The sequence below is a fragment of the Eriocheir sinensis genome, unplaced genomic scaffold, assembly GCF_024679095.1.
Source record: "Eriocheir sinensis breed Jianghai 21 unplaced genomic scaffold, ASM2467909v1 Scaffold203, whole genome shotgun sequence".
NCBI lineage: Eukaryota > Metazoa > Arthropoda > Malacostraca > Decapoda > Varunidae > Eriocheir > Eriocheir sinensis.
This window is the reverse complement of record NW_026111440.1, coordinates 438982-452242: the sequence shown is the minus strand read 5'-3', so window position 1 is coordinate 452242 and position 13261 is coordinate 438982. Positions and strand designations below refer to the sequence as shown.

The following is a 13261-nucleotide window of genomic DNA, read 5'->3' as shown; positions in this document are numbered from 1 at the left end:
GTCACTCTGGCCCTGCTGATGGTAGGCGTAGGCCAGGGTGGCCACGTGGCCGGCCAGCAGCAGGAGCAGCAGCAGGCCGGCCACACACTTGTACGCGCAGCGCACGTCCATGTTGCTTTTATTGTGTTTCTCAATGGTTGGTTGAGTCTGTGAGTTCTCTTCGAGGGGTATTTCTACCACTACGTGCATCCTGTATTTATTGTGTTTTTTAGTGTTCGTTTGAGTTTGTGAGTTTTCTTGGAGGGGTAATTCCACCCTTACTTCCATGCAGCTTTGGTTTTGTTTTTGAGTGTTTGCTTGTTTTTGTGGGTTAGCTGCGTGAGGCAATCCAGGCGTTATGTTCATTTAGCTTTATTGTACTTTCGAATTAAGGTTATCTTGGCTCGGGAGCCGGCCACGGGATTTTGATTTCTAGAGATGGGGACACCCTTTTCCCTTTGCCGCTCCGGTGGCAGCCGCATGCCCTTTCACACGAGCAGTTTCTGCCGCTCCGGTGGCAGCCGCATGCCCTTTCACACGAGCAGTTTCTGCCGCTCCGGTGGCAACCGCATGCCCTTTCACACGAGCAGTTTCTGCCGCTCCTATGGCAGCCGCATGCCCTTTCACACGAGCGGTTTCTGCCGCTCCGGCGAGTGGTAACCGCATGGCACCTGGACATCTACGGTCAAGTGCGGTGTCTGCTGCATCCGCCTCGGTATCTCCTTCAGTCATATTTGTAATCCTCTCATGAGGGATCCCACAAACAAGGCCGTCTTTCAATCTCGGAGATCAGCAGCTCCGTGTCATGATAATTTTTAATTAGCCATAACCCTGAAATTTATGTGCAGATGTTTCTTGTACAGAGGTATACATAATTAATATGTAAGACACTTACATTCTCAATATACATTAATTGAAAGTTCATAAGATAGAAAATATAGTGCATACCAGCTTTTCCAATGATGCAGACAAAGTGGTCGCGTGCCCTTCCTCCCAGTGTTGACAGACAACTATCCCTCGCCGCACGCGGCAAACACCGCATGTGTGAACGCGCCCATAGCAACACATGACCACTGAAACCGCTGTGTGGCATTTCTGCTGCTGCGGTCTTGCTGGCAGTCCGGCAGGGTGCGGCTGCTGGAGCGGCAGTCCTGCCGCTACGGCTTCGTGTGAATGCACCCATAGGAGTCAATGTAAGCTAAACCGTCCGGCACGTGCCGCAGCGGCAGAAACCACTCGTGTGAAAGGGGTCTTAGTGTTAGTGTATTTTTCCTGCTAATATGGCAATAAAGGCAGCCATATCGTAAAATATGATGATGACCGTCGCTTCCTCTGCTGCCATGGTCAACAACGGTGTATCACATATTTATCGTAAACAATTGAACTTAACAAATTTCATTAATCAGAATCTAATATATTCTCACCTGACCCTCCGCTGCCAAAATACGATGAGCTGTGCTGCGGTCAATAACTTTATACATCAATATTTTGGAGCTCAATTTTCCAAAAGTTATTAGTTACTGCACTGCACTGAGAGTAATAATACAGCACATAATGTCAGAGTTAACCTCATGTGGGATGGAGGCTGATATGGAAATAAGGGCAGCCATCTCGTATGAGGCTAATTCTTACATTAGCTATGTGTTGTATTATATTACTCTAGTGCAGTGCAGTAATTAATAACTTACAGAAGACTGAAAAAACTGCAAAATATTGATGTATAACAGTATAAAGTTTAAGAGTGCAGCCTAACACATTGTCTTTTGGCAGCGTGGGGGGTTAGGTTATATTAGGTTATATTTAGTTATGTTAGATATGCTTTATTTAGGTTGGGTCAGGTTGGGTTATATTAGGTAGGAGTTAGTTTTGTTTTGGTTAGGTTAGGTTATCGGAGCCCTTTCATGAATCTCAGTAATAATGATGATAATAATAATAATAATTCGTAATAATAATAATAATAATAATAATAATAATAATAATAATAATAATAATAATAATAATAATAATAATAACAATAATCTAATTAGACCTAACATCACATAACAGGAGCATTCCTCCACTTGACTCCCATTTAGCCATTTCCATGGAAAATAGTAACAAAAGAAGTTGAAGAGTACACTTTGTCAGAGCAAAAAGTGTCAAGCTCTGATGTGTTGTTGAAATAAGAGAAGTCAAGTATGTAAATCTAGTAAGGTATCATGGTGGGGCCAAGGAGAGAGGGATGGAGTATTACTTTGGGTGTGTCAGTTCAGTGCAATGCTTGTCTCCAGGTGTGCAGCGTAGGGTAGCCTGAGCACCTGCCAAGCCGGTCACAGTGATAGAGCCTCAAGAAGACCAAGAAGCTGTATTGCCTAGGACCATGTCTGACTCCAGCAGCTCAGATGAGGAGGCGTCACGGTTCAGGGAGGTGTGTGACCCCACCCTGTGGAGGACAGCTGTGCAGGGAGCCACCAAGAATGAAACCTGCAGAGCGGAGGCATCTGACGAGAAGCCCCAGCGCCCCAGTCAAGGCGACCAGAGGCAGGCCTTCATGCTGCTGGAGAAGATACGCACAACCCTTGCCGAGGCGCATGGCAAGGCAGGTAAGCAAGCCAGTATTCTTAACCTGGTAGCAGCGACTGGCCAAATTTGTGCCATGATTTAAATCCCCCAAAATATATGATAAATAATCTTATCACAAATGCGTTGATATATATTATGAAATGGCTTGTGTGAAGGGTGATTTTGTTCTCATTTTTCTCGCTTGGGGGGACCATTAAGAAACATGATCCCCAGGTTAAGCACTCAGACCTCTCCTTTGGCCACTCTTTACTTTTCTCTCTTATAGGAGCAGCAACTAGCGGGCTTTTTTTTCTACACTTTTTGTTGCCTTTGATTTGCTTCCTTTATTGTAAAAAAAAAAAAAAAATTTTAGATTCTCACTACCGCTGTTTCCCAAGGCCACAAAGAAAAGCAGTTGAGTTTTCATGAGTGTTTTTTCACGTTGACGGTGCAAAAGCCTTATCACACTATCACTTGGCTTATAACCCTCAGGGCAAGAATAGTATCACTGTGTATCATTGTGTAGTAAGCCCTTATTCTTAGACACTTGAGGTCCTCACTACAGCTGTTTCCCAAGGCCACAAGGGAGATTAGTCAAGTTCTCATGAGTGTTCTTTCATATTCATGGTGTAGAAGTCTTGTCAAACTATCACTAGACTCATTATCCTCAGGGCAAGACTAGTATCATTGTTTCAGCCCTTATTCTTAGCCACTTTAGGTCCTCACTACAGCTGTTTCCCAAGGCCATAAGGGAAATTAATCGGGTTCTGATGAGTGTTTCTTCACATTCACGGTGCAGAAGCCTTGTCAAACCATCACTAGGCTCATATTTCTCTCCATGGCAATACTAACACAAGCTCAATGGAAGTCTTACCAAATGTGTGTGTGTAAGCTCTGAAACATTTGAGAATATGGACTGTAGAGTTCTCTGATGCTGTCCTTAACCCGTCCACTGCGATTGGCACGGATTTGGCCTTCAATGGTAGCCTGATAACATATCGTCACCTTCGTAAACAAACCACCTAAGTCATTATTTTCTACTTTTCAGGAAGTCAGAAAAGAACTGTCATTATCTCATCTGGCTTAAGATTTAGGCAGAAACGAAAAGGCCAATTCTAGAACACTCAAACCCTGAATGATGAAGGCAACTATACAAAAATGGCAGTCGCATGTTAAAAAAAATTGATGTAGAGAAAAACCTGAAAATCGCTGGAAAATGACTTAGGCGATTATTTTATGAGGGTGACGATATACTCCCAGGTCTTTCTCTGCCTCTGTGGTGGATAGTGGAGTGTTTCCCATGTGGTATTGGTATACTGGATATCCCCTCCCAAGGTGCAGGACTTTACATTTTCTTCATTGAATTCCAGCAGCCACTTTTTGCTCCACTCCTGTAGCTTGGTGAGGTCTTCTGGTAGGGGGTTTGCAGCCAAGAGGTTAATTAAGTGGTGGCAGGTTGGCTGGATCAGTGTGCAGCCAGTGGACATTATCTTGGCAGTCTTGGGGTCTATTGAAGATCATCCATTGTCTCTTTTCTTCTTTTTCTTCTTCTTTATGGTTTTTTCTTTGTCATCATTTTCTTCTTTTCCTTCCACTACTTCCTCCTCATCTCCTTTTTTATTTTTCTTCATCCTCTTCCTCTTCTTTTTTTCTTCTTTATCTTTTTTAATTTTCTTTTCTTTTCCTTCTTTTTTCTTCTTTTCTTTATTGTTTTCTTCTTCCTCTTCTTTTTCTTCTTCTTTTCTCCTTTTCTTTCTTCTATTCCTTCATCATCATCTTGATCTTGTTCTTCTTCTTTTTCTTCCTCTTCTTTTTCCTCTTCTCCTTCCTCCTCTTTTTTTTCTTCCTCTTCTCCTTCTTCCTTCATCAGATAGATGGGAGATGCCCTTTAACGTAGACAAGTGCCAGGTCCTTCAAGTTGGAACAAGGAATAAGAAGTTCGATTACGAAATGGGCAGCGTTAAACTCACAAGCATTCAATGCGTTAAGGATCTGGGGGTCAAAATCGCGTCAAACCTCAAATTCTCACATCAATGTATCGATGCAGCAAAAAAAGTGAACAAAATGTTGGGCTTCATCAAAAGAAACTTTTTATTCAAGAATAAAGATGTAATACTTCCACTCTACAATAGTTTAGTCAGACCTCACTTGGAATATGCGGTACAGTTTTGGTCTCCCCACCATGCAAAGGACATTGCTAAATTAGAAGGTGTTCAGCGTCGGGCATCAAAAATGATCCCTTCCTTGCGTTGTAGTGCGATAATGGAATAAGCTCCCACTTTCAGTGGTCCAGTGTAACACGATTGACTCCTTTAAAAACAAGCTCGACCGACACTTCATTGAACTTAATATTAACTAGAGTGGAAATGCAACGTTTTGGAGCCATCTGATTAATGTAGAATCACTTAGGTTTAAGGACAGACCACCTAGTCTGGACCATGGGGTCTGTGTGGTCTGTTTTTCTTTGTATATCTCTCTCTCTCTCTCTCTCTCTCTCTCTCTCTCTCTCTCTCTCTCTCTCTCTCTCTCTCTCTCTCTCTCTCTCTCTCTCTCTCTCTCCTTCCCATCTTTTCTCTCCCTCCCTCTCCTCTCTCTCCTTCCCCGGTATGCGGGTGAAGTGTTTTCACCTCAGGGAACTAGACGTCCCTGCCCTGCATAGTCTCAGGTCACCCTTGGACAAGGTGTAATACCTGATCTGTCTCCCGTGCCAGGGTCACGGTGAAGCCTATGGGCAGCAGCAGTGGTGGATTGGACTGCAGGCAGAGGATCTCTTTATGAGACAATGGCTGGAGTTCCAGGGTCCTAGTCAGTTGGACCGTGCCTAATTATTTTGGCCTGCAGTGTAGAGGTGTGGCAACCTCTACGCTAAAAAGCTTCCCTGGAAACCAGTTGTCGGTGTGAGCTCCCGTCCCTCCCTCTATCAACGCTACTCCCATCCCTATTCTGCATAGCAGCTGTTTCTTGTTTTCCCCTGAAAGAGATGTTTTCCATGGGCCATTTGAGGTTGTACCTACTGGCTTCTAGGTGGAGTTTCTGAGGGTCTTTCTTATACTCAAGGAATATTTCAGCTTTTGGTCTCTCAGGAAGGGCGTCTGATACTCTCTAGAGTTGGTGGAGAACACCTGGTGACAGGTGCCACTGGACAGGCCTTGAAAGGGTCGCAGAGTTGGGTTAGACGTTTCGGAAAGTGGGAATGGTGCTGGTTCATCTCCTCCCTTGCCAGCTCTGCTCTGGTGACTACACCGGCCCCGTTCTATGCAATAAAACTTCGAGGACAATAGCTGAAAAGCGCCGGGTTGTGAAAGTCTCTCTCGTGACTGAGGCTCAGGACAAGTGATTGGTCTTTGAGGCATTTTCAAGACCCAGTGGGAGCGAACTCCCAGTGTTGGAGGCATCTAACACAGCAGTATCTAATTTCCATGCACAATTTTTATCCAATTCAATTTATGGTCACACTTTAAGTTATTTCGAAAGCGTTTTACTATTTGCCCAAACTGTTAACTCGCTTAAAATTCTAACAATGCCTTCGAACTTTAAGTGTGACGTCTGTCCCGGACGATTTGCAGCTCAGTACTTCCATCTGAGTAAAACTTGCCGCCTCAGCGTTCAAAGATTACAACGTTACAGCTATCCAGGTGCCAGACTGGACGACATCACCGCAGCGTGCAATGATGTCACGAAAAATGCCAACCGAAACACCCTCTTTGTCTTTCATGTGGGGACAAATGACGTAAAGACAACCCGTTCTGAGGAACTGCTTGAGAAATACCGCCGCATGATCAAGCAGTATAAACGTAAAACGGATGCCAGTAACATCATAATCTCAGGAATCCTCCCGAGGGTCGATGCCGAATCTAGCTTTTACAGTAAGGCCTTCAGCACAAACAACAGACTTCAGTCCCTTTGCTCACAGGAAAACGTCCAGTTCGCTAACTTGTGGAACAGTTTTACTACGATTCAGACTTGTTCCTTGCTGATGGCATCCACTTAAACCCTGTTGGAGCAGCCCGTTTCGGGAGGCTGCTCTGTGACTAAGTGGCTATTCGAAAGCCAAAAAACGCGGAGGCGAGAACACCAGCAGCTCCACCGTAAGGGTGCACTCAACCCGCGAAACCCCCGACTCGAATCACATTAAAGCTTGCTATGTAAACGCTCGTAGCCTACGTAACAAATTTGAAGACTTAGAAGTCCTCACAGCTACAAATCATTATCACATCATCAGGTCACAGAATCTTGGATAGACACTTCAAATAGAGATTTCATTGTGGAATATAGATTACCGGGTTATACCATCTTTAGTCATGAAAGAGAGAACAGACGGGGTGGAGGCGTTATCTTTTATATCCACAACTCTCTCCATCCAGTATCCGTGAAAACAGATATTATAACCAATGTGGACACGGTCTTCATTGAAATTAAAAATAAGTCTCGTAAAATAGTAATTGGACTTATCTACAAACCGCCAAGGCAGACTCTTGATATCGACCACGCATTAAGTGAATTATTATTAGAAACAAGTACCAGTTGTGTGGCAGTAATTGTTGGGGACTTTAACTTGCCAGTGAAAAGATGGGGTGAACCGTTGAACTGTCATACAGGGCTCGACCTGTACACAAATTTACTAGAAAGTGATTTATATCAACACGTTCAAGAACCGACTCGGGAAAATAATATACTTGACCTTATCTTTTCAACGACAGCTGATCTAGTTAACAAAGTAAATGTTGATCAATTTTTAGTTCTAGCGATCACCGAACAATCACATTCAGCATCAATATGAAAGAAAGTAAAGTAACTCCTAGTAAAGAAAAGGTGACTGATTATCAGAGAGCGAATTTCGTAAGACGCCGATCAATTCTAAATAATTCTGACTGGACTGAAATCTCGGCGGAAACAGATATTGATAAATCTTGGGGGGCCTTCACCACAATATTGAACAATGCCATAAGCATATGCGAACCCTATCGTAATAGACGTTTAGCTTTTAAGAAGAAACCCAAATGGTGAAATAACGAAATTCAAAATAGCCTATCTCCTAAAAAACGCGTATACAGTAGGTACATATCAACTCAGAGCGAGGCTGACAAACTAGAGTTGGACAGAATTCGTCGCGAAACCAAGAAATTAATAAAACGAAGCAAGAAAAATCTTGAAGAATATATAGCGGAAGCAAGTAAATCTAATCCTAAAGAATTTCTTTGCTATGTAAATAATAAAAAGTCACTCACTTGTGGAATCGGACCGCTTGTTAATGATAATGGTAACCACACGAACGATGAAAATGAAATGGCTACAATCCTAAATAACTTTTCGCATCCGTATTTACCGACGAAGATTGTTTATCACCTCAACCGCCGGAGGTTAGAAGGACCGAAAAGATGTTAAGTTGCGGGCTCATCGTAGCCAGTGACCATTTACGCACAATTGAAAAGATTAAAGTAAGCAAAGCTCCTGGTCCAGACAAAATTACCCCTCGGGTCTTAAAAGAAATCAAACATCAAATTTATGCACCGCTCTCCATCATATTCAATAAATCTTTAACAGCTGGAAAAGTTCCGTCGGATTGGAAACTTGCAAATACCACACCAACTTTCAAAAAGAGGGACAAGTCTCATCCAGGAAACTATTGACCAATTAGCCTGACATCTATTGTTTGTAAGTTAATGGAGACTATCATTCGCGACAATATGGTGAAATTCTTCAAAGAAAATAATATAATAAATAATTTGCAACATGGCTTCCGTAGTAAACGTTCTTGTTTAACTAACTTACTTTATTTTTTTCATTATATTTTTGAGGTGTTCGATGAAAGCAGATCAGTAGATATCATATATCTGGATTTTCAAAAGGCATTTGATAAGGTCCCCCACCAACGATTGCTCAGCAAACTATTGGCGCACGGTATCTCGGGTAACATTCACAATTGGCTTGCGGACTGGCTCTCTGAGTGGAAACAGAGTAGTTCTAAACAGTGTTACATCTAACTGGCTCGATGTCAAAAGCGGCGTACCTCAAGGATCAGTGCTTGGCCCCATGCTCTTCTTAATTTATGTTAATGATATCGATGATGGGCTCACTTGCAAAGTATCAAAATTTGCTGATGACACAAAAATTGCTAGTAAAGTAACTGCGACACTCGACGAAGAAGCTTTACAATCAGATCTAGATCGACTTGCACGCTGGGCCAATCAATGGCAAATGAAATTTAACGTTGACAAATGCAAAGTGTTGCACATCGGAAAAAATAACAATCGCGTTCGGTACGTAATGAATGGCCAACAACTTTCTGCAGTAAGTAAAGAAAAGGATCTTGGAATCACTATATCAAGCGATTTAAAGCCCGGTCAGCATTGTTCAGAGGTAGTTAAAACTGCAAACAAATTGGTTGGCTTCATCGGACGAGTCTTTAATAATAAATCGGAAAAAGTAATATTAAAACTGTATAATTCGTTGGTTTGACCCCGTCTAGAGTACTGTGTATAGTTTTGGTCTCCCTATTTCAGAAAAGACTTAGAAAAGTTGGAACTGGTTCAACGAAGAGTAACAAAGATGATTCCTTGGTTGAGAAATTTGTCATATGAACAAAGGCTTAAAGAAGTAAATTTATTCAGCCTATCAAAACGAAGAATGCAAGGCGATCTAATAGAAGTGTTTAAAATGTTTAAAGGATTCAGTGATATTAATGCGGAAGATTACTTTACAATTGATCGATCAAATAGAACAAGAAGAAATCACAATTTGAAGATAAGTGGTAAAGATTATCGTCGCGACGAAGCTAAACACTTCTTCTTCAGTCGAGTTGTTAATGTTTGGAACTCTCTACCCTGTGATGTCGTTGATAGTACAACAGTTACGGCCTTCAAGAATAGATTAGACAAGTATTTTGAATCAACCAGCAACTAAGATATTACTCATTGTCGTAATAACGTTAAGTTCTTTCGAATACTGGTGTCCTTGTCCGTTTTATCGCTTGGTTAGTGGTAGCAGTAATGGTAGTTCTTTCCTCTTTCCTACGTAATTTCCTTGCAGTTTTCCATGCTGCATGGTTCTTTTCCTTTCCTGCCAGCTTTGGCTGGAGGGATGGGGGGTGGGGAGCCTTCACCTTTCCTGTCCTTCATCTTCCACCTTTGATTAGATAGTTAGTGTAGCTTGTCACAAACAGCCTCATAAGGACCAGCAGGTCTGCTGTTGTTTGTTCTTCCTTTGTGTTTCTTTTGTTCCCTGAACCAATCACACAGCCAACAGTCAGGCCAGTCCACTCCCCCAGCAGTCTCTTAGTGAACAGCTCCCCCTCACACACTGCCCCTCCTCTCCTCAGGGTGTGTGGGGCTGAGGCAGAAGGATGGCCATGGTCCCGGCACACAGGGCAAGGCTTCGTCGGGCAGGGCAGAGGCCAGCACAGCGAGGGTGGCCATGGCTGCCCCATCCACACTCTCTCCCTTCCTGGCCAAGCAGCTCACCTCAAGACTGGACGGGTGAGTGCTGTGTAGCGAAGTAGTAGTAGTAGTAGTAATAGTAAATTGATCTCTTTTGGCCACTCCTCAACTTTTTTATAGGAGCAGTGCTTGGCAGTTTTTTTTCATTACTGTTTTTTTCTTTTGTCCCTGAGCTGTTTCCTTTATTGTAAAAAAAAAAAAAAGTAGTAGTAGATGGGATGGTTGAGAGAAGGAGGGAGAGGAAGGGAAGTAGAATTGGGCAAGCTAGGGAAGGGAAGTGATAACATTGCTGGAGTGATGTCGCTCTACAATAAGATTTAGAATATGTCATGATTCTTAACCTTCAATACAACCATCTGTACTTCACCACTAGGGTTCAGTCCAGCACAAGACACCCGTGTTCCATTAGTAAGCCTGTGTGTGTGTGTGTGTGTGTGTGTGTGTGTGTGTGTGTGTGTGTGTGTGTGTGTAGCAAAGGCATGCTAACTTCTGAGGACTTGCCGGACCACAACGAAATCATAACTTTAGTGGTGAAGTGCACAGAGTTTTGGTGGCTCGGCTTGTTGTTCTGGAGGCAGTGGATTGTGACATGCTGTAGACGTTGTTATTTAAAACACAACCCCTTGCTCTGTCATCCCCTTTCCTGCTCCTGCTGCCCCCACACTCCCTACCCACCCAACCCACCTCCCCTTTGCTCTGTCCTGCCCTGCACTGCCCATACTGCCCCTCATACACTCCCTGCCCAACCTCCCATCCATCCATCCTACCTTCTACTCCTACTCCTACTTCAGGTTGAGAATCCCTTATCCGAAATTGCTGGGACTGAATGTGTTGTGGATTTCGGATTTTTTGGGATTTAGGAATATACAGGCCCTTTTGACATTTTCAACAATATATTTACACCACAGAGCACACAACACACGGTAATCACAATGAATAATGAGCGAAGGTGTTACTGTGACGACTGTTGACAATAAACTAACGCATAGCAGCACCAGACTTGCCAGGTCATGGACTGTGTTCCCTTAATCTCATCCCAAAAGCCGCCCAAAACCCGCATTGGTGGCGGGCAGATGTTTTTACGCCCAAGATGTTGACGCAGCAGTAGATTTACCCATCCAATTAGGCAGGTAAACTGACCTGGCAACCCTGAGCAGCACACAACAGCTGTACGTGGTGGAACCTTCCCATCACTTTGTGGAATTTTCCATTTGTGACACGTCATGCCAGCTGTCCAGAAGACCACCTATCAACCCGGACTCTAGATTCTAGGATTAAAGATGAGCTCCGGGAGGGCAGCATGAGCCAATGCAAGATGGCACCACTATAAACACTCGCCTGTGCCAGAACGGGCTGGGCTGACCATCAGGCCCCACCGGGAAGAAGCCTACCAGCGCAGTAGGCCAAGACGTAAATAAAAAAATAAATAAATAAATAAATAAATAAATAAATAAAAAAAATTCAGATTTTGGAATTTGGGACAAAGGATTCTCAACCTGTACTACTACTACTGCCCAAGCTATCTCCCTTACACTCCCTACCCAGTCCCAACTTTCCTCTTTGCTTCCTCACTTCTCTCTCTCCCTCCCCTCTTCCTTCTCTCTCCCTCCCCATTCCCCTCCCTCCCCAGTTTCCTCTCTCTCCCTCCCCACTTTCTTCTCTCTCCCTCCCCATTTTCCTCTCTCCTTCCCCACTTCTCTCTCCCTCCCCTCTTCCTTCTCTCTTCCTCCCCATATCCCTCTCTTCCTCTCCTTTTCCCTCCCTCCCTCCCCCCCCCCTTTTTTTTTTGTGTGTGTGTGTGTGTAATTCACCACTACCACGGCCTGATCACGTGTTGGACTCGTAATCGCCAGCAGGTATCCTCCCGACATGAGCAAGTGCTCTTTATCGTCGATCTCTGGGTACTGCCAGGACCTCACACACCACATCCCCCTTGCTCAAGGGGGGACAGTAACCACTCCTAGTCAACGGAAAGAATCCGACCTGAGTGGGCTCAAACCGCCACCCTGTCAGACCGTGAAGCCTGGCAGCGCAGTGCTCTACCAGCTGCGCCACGGAGTGGTGTGTGAATGTGTGTGTGTGTGTGTGTGTGTGTGTGTGTGTGTGTGTGTGTGTGTGTGTGTATTTACCTAGTTGTAGTTTTACAGGGCCTGGGCTTACGCTCGTGTGGTCCCGTCGCCATATCCGTACTTGTCCAACTTTTCCTGAAAGCCTTGCACACTCTTCGCTGATACTACATCCTCACTTAGTCTGTTCCAAGCCTCTATATTTCTTTATGTCTCTCAAGCATCTTCCTTTCCTCAATTTTTCACTGTGTCCTCTTGTATTCCTGGATTTGGCTTTAACTGGTAGCCTGGTAACATATAGTCCCAGGTCTTTCTCTGCCTCTGTGGTGGATAATGGAGTGTTTCCCATGTGGTATTGGTATGCTGGATATCCCCTCCCAAGGTGCAGGACTTTACATTTTTCTTCATTGAATTGTAGCAGCCACTTTTTGCTCCACTCTTGTAGCTTGGTGATGTCTTCTGGTAGGAAATCCACAGTCAAGGAGTTAAGGATAAATTGGAGCAGAGGAGACATGTAGACAGGACAGTATGAGCAACACTATTCCTGCACAGTGTAGCTTGATCAGTAGAACAAGGCCAGTCAGTACAGCGTTGATCTCATTCTACCCTTTCAACAGGAGTGTGAAGTACCAGGGTGGCCAGGAGCACAGACTGACCAAGGATGGCAGTGGTGATTGTGGTGGTGGCCAACCCCTCCACCATCCCCTCCGCCTCCTGACCAACCTGCCGCTCGCCCCTCAAGGCAGCACTGACCCCACACACGCAGCAGCCAGGAGGAGCAGGCCGGACAGAATTCCCAAGAGACTCTCCTACTTTGATGGCTGTGATGCGGTGAGTCATGGGTTGTGTCTGTGGGTGTTTCCATGGGTAGTGTTATGAGCCCAGTAATAGCTTTGGCTTTGGTAGAGGTTGTTGTGTTTGTTCTTCCATGGGTAGTGTTATGAGCCTAGTAATAGTGTGACATGGCTTTGGTAGAGGTTGTTGTGTTTGTTCTTCCATGGGTAGTGTTATGAGCCTAGTAATAGTGTGACATGGCTTTGGTAGAGGTTGTTGTGTTTGTTCTTCCATGGGTAGTGTTATGAGCCCAGTAATAGTTTGACACGGCTTTGGTAGAGGTTGTTGTGTTTGTTCTTCCATGGGTAGTTATGAGCCTAGTAATAACTTTGGCTTTGGTAGAGGTTGTTGTGTTTGTTCTTCCATGGGTTCTGTTATGAGCCTAATAATAACTTTGGCTTTGGT

At 44.2% G+C, this 13261-nt stretch overlaps 1 protein-coding gene across 1 annotated transcript; it reads left to right on the top strand.

Annotated features, from left to right (window-relative positions):
- Nucleotides 1-2039: 2039 nt before the first annotated feature.
- LOC126990805 (uncharacterized) lies at nt 2040-12922 on the top strand. Its single transcript, XM_050849438.1, has 3 exons — nt 2040-2561; nt 9839-9995; nt 12640-12922. Exons 1-3 carry the CDS (start codon nt 2339-2341, stop codon nt 12899-12901), a joined length of 642 nt encoding a protein of 213 aa, XP_050705395.1. The 5' UTR covers nt 2040-2338; the 3' UTR covers nt 12902-12922.
- The last annotated feature ends 339 nt before the right edge of the window (nt 12923-13261 follow it).